Source organism: Hyaloscypha bicolor (assembly GCF_002865645.1).
Source record: "Hyaloscypha bicolor E unplaced genomic scaffold K444scaffold_191, whole genome shotgun sequence".
Lineage (NCBI taxonomy): Eukaryota > Fungi > Ascomycota > Leotiomycetes > Helotiales > Hyaloscyphaceae > Hyaloscypha > Hyaloscypha bicolor.
The window spans coordinates 359,879-374,008 of NW_020194693.1; the positions used below are offsets into that span (position 1 = coordinate 359,879).

At 46.7% G+C, this 14,130-nt stretch overlaps 4 protein-coding genes across 4 annotated transcripts; 1 reads left to right on the forward strand and 3 right to left on the reverse strand.

Annotated features, from left to right (window-relative positions):
* Positions 1-2,823: 2,823 nt before the first annotated feature.
* K444DRAFT_712915 (uncharacterized protein) lies at positions 2,824-3,802 on the reverse strand (the record flags this gene model as incomplete). Its single annotated transcript, XM_024888285.1, has 2 exons — positions 2,824-3,684; positions 3,732-3,802. The coding sequence occupies 2 exons, from the start codon at positions 3,800-3,802 to the stop codon at positions 2,847-2,849; spliced, it is 909 nt and encodes a 302-aa protein (XP_024726168.1). The 3' UTR covers positions 2,824-2,846.
* A 1,700-nt stretch (positions 3,803-5,502) lies between these two features.
* K444DRAFT_712917 (uncharacterized protein) lies at positions 5,503-6,231 on the reverse strand (the record flags this gene model as incomplete). The annotated part of the gene is made up of 2 exons (XM_024888286.1): positions 5,503-5,921; positions 5,973-6,231. 2 exons carry the CDS (start codon positions 6,229-6,231, stop codon positions 5,503-5,505), a joined length of 678 nt encoding a protein of 225 aa, XP_024726169.1.
* A 3,868-nt stretch (positions 6,232-10,099) lies between these two features.
* On the forward strand, positions 10,100-11,729 carry K444DRAFT_622837 (mitochondrial carrier). Its single transcript, XM_024882177.1, has 8 exons — positions 10,100-10,343; positions 10,402-10,488; positions 10,536-10,662; positions 10,710-10,827; positions 10,885-11,071; positions 11,129-11,303; positions 11,355-11,487; positions 11,546-11,729. Exons 1-8 carry the CDS (start codon positions 10,113-10,115, stop codon positions 11,568-11,570), a joined length of 1,083 nt encoding a protein of 360 aa, XP_024726170.1. The 5' UTR covers positions 10,100-10,112; the 3' UTR covers positions 11,571-11,729.
* Positions 11,730-12,086: 357 nt separating this feature from the next.
* Positions 12,087-14,116, reverse strand: K444DRAFT_549091 (MFS general substrate transporter; the record flags this gene model as incomplete). Its single annotated transcript, XM_024876423.1, has 5 exons — positions 12,087-12,430; positions 12,494-13,037; positions 13,090-13,263; positions 13,312-13,529; positions 13,582-14,116. The coding sequence occupies 5 exons, from the start codon at positions 14,114-14,116 to the stop codon at positions 12,087-12,089; spliced, it is 1,815 nt and encodes a 604-aa protein (XP_024726171.1).
* Positions 14,117-14,130: the final 14 nt, after the last annotated feature.

Here is a 14,130-nt window from a genome sequence, read left to right on the forward strand (position 1 = left end):
CGGCCGTGAAACGAGGCCCCGGAGACTCATTGAAACACAGTCGACTGTAGGGTCTATACAAAGGGGAACGCAGTACATGCTTGCTCCTCGATATGGATTTGCCACATCTCCAAATACTGGAAGTGATGGTGTAACGGTCCAACGTACCGCGGCAACTTTCTTGATTGACATGCAAGGCGATAGGGAGCTTTGGGTCGCGGTTCCGTGGTTCCTTAGAGTAACACCAAGCAGTCGCGCCATTTGTATTCACGTTGTGCAGAAGCGAATGCAGGCCTAGGGTTCAATTTCCAGGTAAACTTGCTCTCCAGATCATTCGTCGAAGCTCGGGCGGCAGCTTAGGGGAACATGTGAAAGTATCCGAATTCTGGGCTACGAGCTCAAGTTCAAAATCTGGCAATTCAAATTGAAGTTCCAAAGTCCTCGTCACGTCATTCATGTCGGCATCCGGCGATGTGCACCCGCAAAAGTTGGGATCGGATGTAGCGTTACTCGCCGCCCTCAACAGACTGCGGCTCTCCCATGGCGGAGGGGCATGAATTAATTACTCCGAGCACGTTTGGGTGAACCGTAAGGTTATTGGGTATCCGATTGCGATGCATGGGTTGTTCTGTGTCAAGAGCCTGCGGAGTTTGAAAGCCAAAAGGTACCTGTTGTTAACACGTGACGTAAGCGAGCGGATCCAAATGTCAACAAATGCCCCTGAATCAGTTCAAATCAATTTCTGATGCAATGCATAATAGTATATAATCTTAAGAGATATTTAAACTCAATTTTAGTAACATTTAATTACAGTGACTTCGGAGAGTGGTTGTGCTGTCCTCGACAAGTCAGAAACTGAAGCTAATGAAATAAGCGTGCACTCTTTATGTATTCAGTACTTCTAGTTACGATGTGATATTCCTCTGCTACCGTGGTTGGAAATAATCTGTCAGTTTCTATTATCATCTACTTATCTCTTTCCATGACAGAGGATCTTCAATTTGAAAGAAGTCAGTCAGTTATCTTTTGCTCACTGCATCCCCAAGTTTTGAAGCCTCACTCAAATGTGCCCTTCTTGCCTACAATAATCACTCGCGGAATGTGGAAACTGTTGTTTCTTGCTGCTTTCTCTTGAAGTACTCCATGGTAGCTTCAGAGCAACCTTGGTAAGGAGGTCCACTCAACTTCGAGTCCTCATAGTTACCCTCGTCCTTCTGATCACAGATGCCATCAATTTTCAATACCTCCAGACTCGTAAATCTTTGAGTGGACTCCTCAACTCGTCCATGTTGTTGAAACTGTGTTCATCCTCGTGGCCCATTCATGAGACGCAAACTTCAAGTGGTCTGGTTTTATTTTTGTGATTGTCTGATGCTCCACAGACTGCTCCTTTGCCCATGCGCAATCATCTTCTTAGAAGATCCATATCCGCTCAGCAGTCTATCAAGTTCCACTTCAGAATCTTTCCGGGATCCATGGCACTCCTCCGTTTTTCCTCAAGCCCTCTGTTCCGCTTGACCCGTGTGGAGCGGGTACTTTTACCAACCTGGTCCAAAGACAGTCCTTCCTTCCCTGGTAATGACGGTGTTCGGGATGTATCTCGTCGAATTGTTGGCCACGTGACTTTCAAATGTTTCGTAAACCTCTCAACCCATTTCCTCCGATTTTCACCCATAATTTAGTAGCGAGATTGATTACTTTCAGACGAGGCTTCTATGAGACGCAATTTCTGCAACATAGGGAAAGCCACCAGCGAAGCCTCAACTATTGTTCTCTCATGTTCACCCCAGAACCACATTATGAGTTCGAGAGTGAGGACTGAAGCATAGAATCATAGCTGGACTGTTCGTCTGGGTTAAAATGGCCCTTCAAGAAATTGCTCAGGTACAGTATCGTTGGCGTGAGAGATCTATCCATTCACAAGATTACGAAGAATATCGTGGCCACCATACCAAAACATGGTTCGATTCAGCTTTCCAGAGATTTTCAGGAGCTGTGGCGGTAATCGTTGACAACACGGGTCATCATTAACAGTCAGTACTTGGTATTGTCTGAATGTCTCAGAACGACTCTCTACATTGACGAAAGCAGTGATGGGAGCAGGAATGCGGCGCAATACATCGCAGCACGAGTTGACCCAATGGCCATAACCAATTGTGTCTCGATCGAGGAAATCTATTCCTCTATGTAGCCGTGATGTGATAGATACATTTCAGACTGAGATTAGAGCAACTGTATCACGTTCTCTCGCTCTAGTGCTTGCTACATTGAGGGGCGAAGAAAGGCAGGCTCAGCTTTACTGTTGAACATAGTAGGCGACTACCGCTACCGGCATGTATACATCTGTATACAATTCTATCTAAAAATTAAAGAGAACTCAATCACCTAAAGAAATCCAGCATTCCATTGCCTTGGGCCTTTTTCAGTTCCCTGCGGACTGGTAGAGTCCTGCTGGTTCCTGGAATCTTCTCTATGAAATGACAAGTAGCTGAAAGGAAACACCAATTACTATCCTTATTGGAATTGAATAATCAATACCTCCACAAACTAATTATACAATGCAAGACCTGTGTAAGACAGTAAAGGTTGCAAAATAGGTCTCCCCGACAATGTTGCTGGAGGCCTTCGGCTAAAAAGGGGTCATGCACGGCTCCCAAGCTGGTCAATGCGGTCGATTCCCTTTTCACTACGAAGTTGGGCAACGTAGATTTTACATGAGCATCGTAAATTAAGTGTCGTTCATAACGCTTTGTTCTTGGGAAAAAAGGCAAATCCTGGAGAGAGTTTCAACAAAGAAAGCTGTGAGTTCAATGAATCGATCTTCTATTTCTTAAAATCATCTTCCTTCAAGCCAATCCACCTCTCTCCTACCCTGAGTGTTCTCTTCCTTTAATCCACATAGATGGATGCACACCGCTATTTGGCCACACTGAAATCTCCAACTTTGGGCGAGAAGGATCCTTCCCCCTAAGCTCTGCCGCATATTCATTCAAGCGTCGAAAAAATTCCGCTCTACTCATCCATTCCAAATTATCGGGGTTCCACCACAGGCCATCGGTTTCCCAACGCGATATTGAGATAGCTAGCGTCAATTTTTCCAGGCTATCAAAACGCTGGATAGGCTCCAAGCACCTCTCACAATTGATCCAACACACATTGGACAATACCAGTTCCGTGATGTTGTGGAAAATGGAGAGTCCGTCTATGCAAGTCAAGTTGCGCAGCCGAGGGAGACAATGTGGGTCCTCCATGTAGAAGAAGTCCCTCGTTGGACTGAAGCAGACTCGCGGCTGGGCTGTTTGCTTTGGCTCCTGCCATTGGTAGTGGCCGCCCCACCTCCGCACCTTCCACACCACCCGTCTGTAGGGCTGAGGAATCAGAGCAACCCGGTAATACCTTAGCGTCTCACCCCGACTCTCTTGATTAACATGTAACGTTGTAAGAGTCGATGTATCTATTTTGAGTGGCCTTTCTCGCATTCGGATGAAAGCTTGGCTAATATCGAGAGAGCGTGGAGCAGGGAAGCTTCCCCTCCATGTTTGGAGACGAAGTTCTGCTGGTAAGAGGCTGAATTTTGGGAAGCTTGATGGAGCAAGCTGCTGCTGGATGACGAGGCCTTGGACCGGGTCTGCTTGCTCTTGGAGCAATGAGAGATTCTCGAGCGCATCATCGATGTCGTCTGAATTGGGCGCTGGAGGTTCTGGCCTGGAAACAAAGTCAGTTTTGCCTGAGCGGGAAGTTGTACAACGTACGAAAAGGTTCTATTCTCCAGTGTTTGATCACTGGATGAGCATAAATATGATGAGTTCCCTGAATGAGTCATATTGGGCCAAACTTGTGAGCAATAAAAGCTTTGGGAAGGTCTAAGGTTTGTGTGGTCGTCTAACTCCTTTCCTTGCTCCTTATGTTGATGTGCCTGGAATATGCTATGTATGCGTAGTGAGGAGGATGCGCTGCTTGACCTATGCATCTCACTCGGAAATATGCCATGGAAGCCTTTAAAAATAAACTAAAAAATAATAGCTCCATAAAAGAAACCGGGCTCCAAGCTTGGTGTACCAAGTTCTGATAAAAGCGGTCGAGATCGTGTAGAATCATTCCTCGAAATTTATCATTCCTGCTTCCTGATCATCTCTTCGTCGCTTTTCGGAGATAAAATTCCTTAATTAAATGTAACCAAATGTCATCGATCCAGAGTTGATCTTTATCCGGCAAGTTTGTGGTTGTTTCAGAACAAAAAGATGAGTCGTCTGCCAGATTAGGTTGAATTATTTTTGGTCCCGATGTTCGGGATGTACTAGTTAATTTAGTCTCTTAGTAGACATATTAACAAGCTAGTGTATTCCCGCTGCCGACTACCCAATGAAAAACAAAAACCTTGAAAGTATACCAGATAGTGCTGGAGAGTTTCTTTTCTGCTTTCATGGTTGACTTCCAGGGTGACAGGAAGGGGAAACCCATAATACTTTCCCGTATCCCATTGCATCTTCAGCTTAACCTGTCGCCCTTTTGGAAAAGTAGCTCTCCATATCATCAGTCGAACCTCGATAGGCAGATTCGGGAAGCAAGTGAACGTGGTCGCACCGCAGCCTGGTTCCTGAACAGAAAGGTCTTGTTCTGGATCAGCGAGTTCGAAGGCGAGGAGGGAGAGCTTTTCGGCAATGTCTTCGGGATTCTCGGGGCCCTTGGTTTGTTCGATGTGAGGAGTTCTGCTGCTTGTTAGCTTCCTGCCTAGCAGGATCTAGAAGAGTTCTTACGCGATGGAATTCTCTTCTGTCATATTTGGAGATTGTTCTTCGCGAGAGTCTTGCATGGTTGTGGTGCTCGAAGGAGATGGCTGTTGTAGGAATGTTGGAGGATGCTCAACGAAGATGAAGCCTATGCTGAATTACGACGGCTCAGGCAGCTCTCGTGATTAGAAGTGTTCTTGAACTCTAGGTAATGCTTGCTTATGGCGGGTTCTGGATTTCGGAAGGTGAGTGGGAGGTTGCTGCGTCGTGAAAGATGGAGCATAAAGGTGGAGTGTTCCTCGTCGCTCTAAAATCGACGCTGAACTTCGACGTGGTCCTGGTACTTGCAAGCAGCCTTGACGGAAGCACTTTCTTTCCTTGACTTGATTGTGGTGCGGTGGCAGCTCTTGTTATGTCTTCGAAGATGTTTTGGAGATGTTTTGAGAAGGAGCGAAGGCGCGTCTGATATTTACAAGAACCACTTCGCGTAAGCTCGAGGTGAATCGATCATAGCCGATATGTTTCAGGAATCATTAGCAGAGCAATTTTGATTGAAATAACGAAGAAGAAATCTGATTTTATTTCAATGCAGTTTAAAAGAGCGGGGATTATTTAGTATAGACGTCGCCGTTGTTCGACTTGTCTCGCAGCAAATACATCGCAAAACATTTCCATTCCTGCCCCGAAGCCATGAAACCACCACCTTGTGAAATCACCGAAAGCAAACCAGCAAATATATAATTGATCCTCACTCCGAACAAGCAGCAGAGATTTTCCACCAAAGTTCTAATGCTTAGACATTGAGCATTCTGATACTCCCTGTCCACCTAGCATCTTCCTCCGCCTCACGCTGCTCCGGCGTCTGGCACAACTTTTTATGTTTAGCCCAATGCGCCTTCTGGCATTCCTTGCTACAGTAACTGGCATCCTTGCATTTGCCACACTTCCTCAGCAGAGTTCCTTCCTTGAGCTCGCCATTAGCCTTGCCACATCCTGGACCCTTGCAACGATCGGCGAAGAAATCGTATGGAGTGCCGTCGTTCTTGTAATGAGTGAGGGCAGTCTCGAACTGCTCCTTCATCGGGCCACGAAAACCGGTGTCACAGATCGGGAGAGAGTATTTGGCCGCGACTCGGATCTTCTTGTAATTGGTTCGGAGCATGTCCATGTACTTAGGTTCGATGGTAGCTCCAATGCGCATGGCAAGAGCGGCTGGATCCACAAGTTAAGGCCTGATCACACGCAAAGTAGGGCACTACTCACCAGTGAGCACAAGGCGAAGCTCCTTGCCAAGGAAGAATTTCTCGTCTTTCTCTCGGAGGTACTTCTCAAAGAGACCGCTCAAGACACCACCGTTGAGATATCCACGAGTGATTTCAAGACCCTTGCCACCGATGGGTTCCTTCGCATCATCCTTATCAGGCTCATAGTAGTAGAGTTCGATACCGGCGTCCTCTGAAATGTAGGAAGCTTCGTCGAGATCGTGGTCACCTTCAAAGAAGTGCTCTCCCCAGCGACCCATCTTGAAATGGTGGTTGGGACGGAAGTTGGTGAAGGGTGTAGTTGGCGGTTCTTTTTGATGCGCCCTTGTGAGGTGGAACCGTTTGACAAGAATCTCGGAAAATTGAGATGTCGAGGCAAGAGAGAGAAAGATGGAGAAGATGATGGAGAAGATGGTGGAGAAGATGGTGGATGGAAGGAAAAGAGTGTCCGCAGAAGGTAGATGCAACGGAGTGCAGCTTCCTTCCGTCTATGTTGGAGGAAAGGTGAAGAAGAACCTGGGAAAGGCGGCCTGGAACAATAAATTAGGAAGGCTCGCTTAGGGAAACCGAATCTGCTCCAGCCGCTGCGTACCTGCAGCATTTTAGAGGCAAACGCTGTATAAATTGCTGCTACACAGCAGCGGTACCCGAAAACTCCTTTGCTAACCCAGAGGTTTGGGTCCGAAGTACTCCATATACCCAAATATGGGATTTTGCAAATGAAATTCATCGAACATCGAGTGTTGAAGTGTAAGAAATATTGAAGTGATGAGTTTGTATTTATTCAGGCAACTCCATCATGCGTACCTTCTGTAGTGCATTCAGAATAATCCGAACCAGGTCTCTCCCCTCGGGTGTTTCCCTGGCAATCCAAGCCACTGCTCGCTCTCTCGGTTCCTGAGATTTCAGAAATTGTCTTCTCCATCCCAAAAGCAGAGGAGCTGTGGAACCTTGCAACAATGAGGGACCAACTTCTTATTTCTCTCCAGATATTGCTCCATCTCTGCTTTGCGATTCTGTGTTACATTGCCATTAACCAGGATGGGGAACACCAAAGTGAGCTTCTCCACCGCCTTGCACTGGTGAAAGTGTATATTCTATTCTCCTTGTTCCTCGACAGGAGCAGGGGTCCAGCGCCCCGTGGAACCTGTAGAATGTGTTGTGCTTAATGTGGTCGACGATTCCTCCATAATATGTGAACAAGCCAAATTGGTCGGCGCTCTACGCGTTCTTGAGATTGGATTATATCATGGGGTTGAAGTATATTGCGGTAGAGTTGCTACGGAAGAGAAGGCGGTTGTCTCGTAAGGTTCGCGGTTAACGAAGGGGGAAGCTGTATTGGCCGAGCAAGTGGGGTCTTTCTTATTAAGAAGGATGATTCTATCACAAGCAATTTGAATACTTGGCGGGGACGAAAGGTGAATCGCCAGATGCGCAATCGAAGTTCGATGGGCAGCTTGGGGAACAGCTTGAATATTGGTTCTTGGAGTGTGGCTACCTCATCACCGTCTCCAGTTAGACGATGGCGTTCTTGAGAAATATGAGACTCGGTATGAAGAGGTAAAGTGGTTCATTTCGCAATTCTAGCTGAGCGACGGAGGGGTACGTTGTGACCTGCAGCTTCACCTAGGTTTTGTTTTGTGGCTGATTTGCTGTCGCCAGCGTCTCCTGATGTCTGACTTGAACGACCTGCCATTGTGTCGATGATGTTGTAAATCTCGATTGCTGATTGCGAGAAGAATACTGACAGCTCCTAGGTTTGTCAGTGGGAAGGATATTGTTATGTTATGTTGTGGAGTTTGGAGTTGCCGAGGAATACGCGAGGAACATCTTGAAATTTCTGAGAGCTGAACTCAATATGGATTCGTCTTTCGAACTCCCTATACTCTCTACTGTGTGGAATATTCTGTAGACTACGAAAAAGACGAATACACAATTACCCTATTATCCTCCCCCCAAGCAGCAACTAGGCCATTCTTATATTCCCACCCCCAATAATCACCACTTATCAAACTCTTTAGCAAGTACAGGAGTGAAACAAACTATCTTATGGATCTTGGTCTCAGGGAACTTCTTATTTCGTTTCTCAAAATATGCTTCCAACAATTCCTTGTGCCATTCAGTAGTCTTCTCTCTACGTGGTTGTGTCCATGTTACAGGCCACAACATGCTAAGAAGATTGACGTTGCCCGAATTCCGAGACCCAAACCAGCAGCAACAGTGCCTTCTTCCAAAAATTTGCTCTAGATGAGCAGGCCCAAGAACCGATAAAAATGAGATAGGTTATTTGCACCATTCTACCACTCACTGTTGTAGAATCTTGGCAGGCTCTGCCTTTATCTTCCATTTGAAAAAGAATCTCCGGGATCGGGCACTTGGGGTCGCGAACACCCGTCTCTCAAAATATCCAAGCACCTGATTCCGGCAATATTCTGCCCATTCCACTGGGTGGCTTCTGTTAAAACATGAGTAAGCCAACCTCAAGTGCAACTTATCTAGTTGCTGGAAGTAGTGGGCCGTGATATAGTGGTTTCCCGTCCACAGTTCTTCATATACCCACTGTCCAGTAGCAAGTGCTGAAATACAAGCTGTTTTATTCCACTTAAAAGAATCCAGTCTCAGTGATTATGCCAGGAGTATGCTTTCTTCATTATTGCAGTGTCTGCCGGACATCCGGGAGCCTATTTTAATGTCAGAAGCGACGGTATCAACTGCGGGATCGAAAAGCAACACGCGCAAAGGTTTGAATTCAAGTTCCAAGAGACTCGAACGTTCCTGCGTCAGGAGATGGGAGTGTCGTAAAGTGACAAGCCGCTGTCGTGGTTGATCTGAAGTGTAATCGGTTGCTTCAAGAGTCTCTTCCGCTCGCGGTAGAAGGACAACCTGACAAGTCGAGCGCACGTCAAACACAAGTTCCAAATCCAGAGGCGGATATTGATAGGTAGCTTCTTGAAAAGTATAAAGGTTACTAATGGTTGAAGGAGCAAGTTGGTATCTGGATCAGGGGCTTATGTTTGGTGTTAACATTCTCTGATCAGCCAGACCCGAGAAAACTCCTCATTGCCCCAAGACTTCCGGAACACTCAGTGCCTTTAAAGGACACACTTACTCAAGTCGAAGAATTCTAAAGATAGACTGACTGCTCGATGCGGAAAGATAACCGAGTGATGGCGCATCTTCAGCATGGCTGGGCTCCATGACTGCGATGTCTCGCTCTGCGAAGCTGCTGGCGGAGAGATCGTGAGATGGGTGTCCCATCAGCGATGCAGCAGGAATCAAGGTTACGGGTAGAGAAGGTGGATGTTGAGGCTTTGATAGTCGCGGAAGGTTGCAGTTTTGAAGTTGACGAAGGCGAAAGGGAGAATTGGCGGGCTGAGCCAACTCGTTGATTTCTGTCACGCTCTGGCAGAAAACTTGGGTGGGTCTTTTAAGCGATCTTGCTGCTAGAGATTTCCATTCAGTAAACATGCAAAGTTTCTGGCCACCAAGACTACAGTTTCCATAATTCCGGGCTTGGTGATTCTTTTGTCTTTTTGCCAACTTCTTGAGCAATCTCTCACGTCTGTTTTTCTCATTTAGCGAGCAGACGTAAATATTTACTACGCTGGATATATATACAAATACGCAAGAGGGAAACGGGCGAAGCAGTGAGGGCTAATGGAAGAAGAAATACTAAGGTTTACGAATGCGAAGATCAAAGGAATAATACTTTCACTTCACTATTGCTATGCAACGTTTCGCCTCTATGCTCCCTCATACTTGCCCTTGTTCTTCTAATTTCCCGTGACATGGCCTCAACCAATCAACAGTTTGAAGCGTCCACTCTATCCTCTCAGAGTATCCAAGTTTTCTTCAATTCGAAGTTTTGTAGCAACTTTTCTTTGAAGCTGAATTCTCAACTTTGGACCAGCCCCTGAAGCCATGCCCCACCCCCTTTTTTCACTCTCGCTTAATCTCCAACATCTCCCATCCCTCATTACTAAGCATCATCCTTGGCAAAAGACGGCTTTAACGGCAATAGCGTTTCAAGAGTGGGTGAGCACATCATCGCGGTTCATCATTAGTAATTCATCCCGAGCTTGTAGTCTTGGGTGAATGGACTACCACCTCTTCATCATTCAATTATACCTAAATCAACACCATGGCTCACGAAGGCGACGTCGATACGGAGAACCGGACAGCAGCTGTCGATGAAGAGACGCCGCTGCTTATTAATGATGAGCTGACGAGTGAAGAACAAGAGCTGGACCCAAAGCAGCTAGAGCCAACATGGGCTCGCTGGTACTTTTGGAGGATCTTTTGGGTGATTGTAGCAGCTTTCATCCTTGCGGTATTTATCAAGGGATGGATTGATGCTGGCTCCGATGTCAATGCAAGTACCAAGACACGAGACCTGGAAGCGTTCAGTCAACCTAACATTTCATTTACAGTTTGACTTGGGAGCGGCTCTCAAGAGAGCCCTCGGAGGTGGCCTGAGTGGAGCAGCAGCTATGGTTCTACAAGTTTTACTTCTGATGGTATTGATACTCCATCGTCTCTTAACTAGAACTGAACCATTCTTTAGCCACTTCGCACGATCATGAATTACCAATATCGCTTTGGAACGTCTTTCACAACAGCAGCCAAGACACTCTATGAAAACGGAGGATATTTGAGATACTATCAAGGTCTTGGTGCCGCATTGATCCAAGGTGAGCTTTCTGATCAGAGTTCAATTGCAAATCAATTGATAATCTAGGACCTGTTTCAAGATTCGGAGACACGGCAGCCAATGCCGGAATTCTTGCGTTGCTTCATTCAAATTCGTATTTGAAAGACTTGCCAACACCTATCCAGACAATATTTGCATCTCTATGGTAGGATCTTGACCTAATCCCTGCATGCGATTCGCGAGCTGATATTGGTTGTCCCAGCGCTGCGGCTTTCCGAATTATCCTCACGCCAATTGACACCCTCAAGACCACCCTTCAGGTGCAAGGTGCCAGCGGAACTGCTCTACTCTGTCAGCGCATCAAGACGAACGGAATCGGAAGCTTGTGGTGGGGTGCAATTGCTACTGCCGCTGCTACCTTCGTGGGACATTACCCATGGTTTGCTACTGTACGCCCAGCCTCTTCCTCTTAAAACCGGAGTAGAACTAAATTCCAAGCGTAACAGTATAACTTCCTATCTGAAAACCTCCCTGAGGTATCGAAGGACCATCAGATACTCCTATGGCTTCTCCGTCAGGCCTTCATTGGTTTCGCCGCATCTGTCGTGTCAGATTCAGTCTCCAACTCCTTGAGAGTTGTGAAAACCTACCGGCAGGTCAATGACACCAAAGTGTCTTATGGTTAGTGCTTATCCCGCGCTGCTCCCCTGGATTTTCACTGACGACAAATAGCTGAGGCTGCGAGATTGATAATCCTCGATGACGGAGTGATCGGACTTTTTGGCCGTGGACTCAAGACGCGGATCCTGTGCAATGGCCTGCAAGGACTGTTGTTCTCAATCTTGTGGAAGCTTTTCTTGGATCTGTGGGTTCCTCAGTCGCATACGGTTGCTGGACTGCGAGCTAATCAGAAGTTTCCTCAGGTGGGACCAGAAGACAAGTTCATAGTCCATAGATATGGCCTTCATATTTCACCCAACAAATATGGACAAGAGGTGGTCTTCTCTGCTTCAATTGCTTTCCTTTTCTCTCTTCTGGTTTATTGGATGACTCGTTTTTAGTAGAATAGACAACGTTCTCTGATCCCTGCATTGCCCTAATTAACAAACGCTCGCTGATCGCTTTCGTTCTTAATGCACGTAAATAAAGCAGAGTAGGGAGTTGAATTTCTAGTAAAAGAGCTCAGGTGAAGTGTCAGAACTCCAGAATATAGGTGCATAAAGCCTAACTAAGCAGAGCGATCGCGCTGCGCCCAAAAGAGAGATCGTACTGCAATAGCACTGCAACAGATAGTCTATAAATTCCTTCCCCGTATTCCAGATGGATATTTCTTTCGCTCCTTTCTCTCTTCTCGTCGCATGCCTGAAATTTTTCTTTCGTTAAGATCACAACTTATAGCACGCTTCCGATTCTAGTCAGTTTTTGTAGGATGAGAATTCAGGTAAATCACCGATTCCCATTCCTCTAATGTGTAAACCTAAAATCCAGCCTCTTATTCCCCTCATCACTCGTTGTGGCCAAATACTGCAATCTCTCCTCTGCACTCATTGCACCCCAAACCCTCTCTCGATATGCATTTCTTTTTACATAATACAGCTTAGTCCCCAGATACAGAAATATGTTAAGCACCAGGATGGAAAGCAGGATGTGGTTTCCGCGCTTGTAGCGCGGCGCGTCGTCTGCTTGGTAGATGTTTGCGGCGATTATGCCGGAGGTTTGCACGCACATGTTGTAGAGGGCAGCGGAGACGGTTCGTGAGCGGACGGTGTTTGAGTTCCTGGAATTCCAGCCTACTTGTATTGGATGTGCTGTATGTAAGTGTTAGTTACGGAACTAAAATCCGAGGAGGAAGGAGGGGATTGGAGGTTTACCGTTTGGGTACGAAAGCAAGATAGTCATAACGATCCAAGCTAGCCACTTGTTGATCTCATTTATATCAAACAGGTTGATAAACAACAGGAAAGGAAAAGCCCAAATCTGACCGATTAGGGCAGTAAAAGTGAGTTCTCCAAATACTTCACCCGCATAAGTAAGGCCCAGCATGGCAATGACATGAAACACTTTACTCGGAATGACTAGAAGGTTCGTCTTAAATGTACCGAAGCCTAAACCTTTTAGCGACAATGTCAAATAATTCGATGGAGTGGACATGGGTGTCTGAAAACTCAAGCCAAGGATATAAATCGGCCAGAGGTCGAAGTCTTTGATACTTTGCCAGAGGAGCTTTGGAGTCAGGGGTTCCCTGTTGTGCATCGAGGACTTGGAGGGATCTTCACGGATGATGCGGTTTACCATTATCTTCTCTTCGCGTTCGGTGAACCAGCCTTTTTGCCCGCGGAACCAACCGGAAGTTGTGGTGGGTGAGGAGGGCATGAGGACGTAGGCAAAGAGACCGACGATGAGAGTGAGGAGTCCCTGAAATGTTGTGAGTTTATCTGTTAAGAAGGGGAGAAGAGAGGAACTTGACTTCGATGAGGAAGAGCCAGCGCCAGCCAGATTGCCCTTCGACACCGCGCATATGAAGGATCCCGAAGGCGAGGAAGGCGCCGAGGACGTCAGCCAGAGTGGATGCTGTCCAGAAGAAACCGAGCCTTAAGGAGAGTTCGTGGTGTTTGTAGAAGTATGAAAGATATAGGATTATCTGATTGAATGTCAGGTATGTTGAGCTGAAAGATAGGAGAACTCTTACTTCGGGTATGAAACCGCCTTGAAGCATTCCGAGTAGTGCTCGACAGACCAAGAACGAAGTCCTTCCTTTGAGGTAGTACTGAGCTGATCCAACGATTGACCACACTGCCATTTGCGTAGGAATCCAAATATCTGGACCAATCCACTTGGCAACCAACTGAGAAGGTAGTTCCGCACATAGGAAAGCTAGCTTGAATGCCGTGTTTCCAAGATTGTAATCTGTCTTAGTCAGTCTACCTTCATACAAGCCTCAAAAGTAATGAAAATTTACCGTTTGTATTCATCCCCAAATCTTCCAGAAAGTTATCCGTCAACGCCTGAGAAATGTTTGACCTGTCCAGCTCCAACGCCATAAACATAACCGCCGCAAAAATCATAATCCTCCTATCAATTTTCCGAATCAAGTTGTGCTCCTCACCCCAAGTCCATCTCTCATCCGGATCAAAACGATGGATATTCTCCCACTCCTCCGGCGGTCTGTATTCTTCCAGTGTGTCAAGGTCATCGAAGACAGATGGCTGAGTAGCTATTGCGCCCGGATCGTAAGAGGCCTTCGACCTCTGGAACCAGAAGCGTTTTTCGGCACCTGGGGGTCCTAACGCTCTCTGTTTTCCCTTTCTGCCCCGCAGTGTTGACTTGACTGGGTCATCATCCTTAATCCCCTCTTCAAAATCAGGGAGATCAAGGAAGTCATTATCAGAGGCTTTGTCATCCTCCTCCTCGCCACCTGGAAGCACAGAGCCTCTGGCACTTTCGGGCGCTTCGGACGCGACACGCTGATACCGCGGGCCTGTGAAACGATGCATTGGGATTGAGTTCT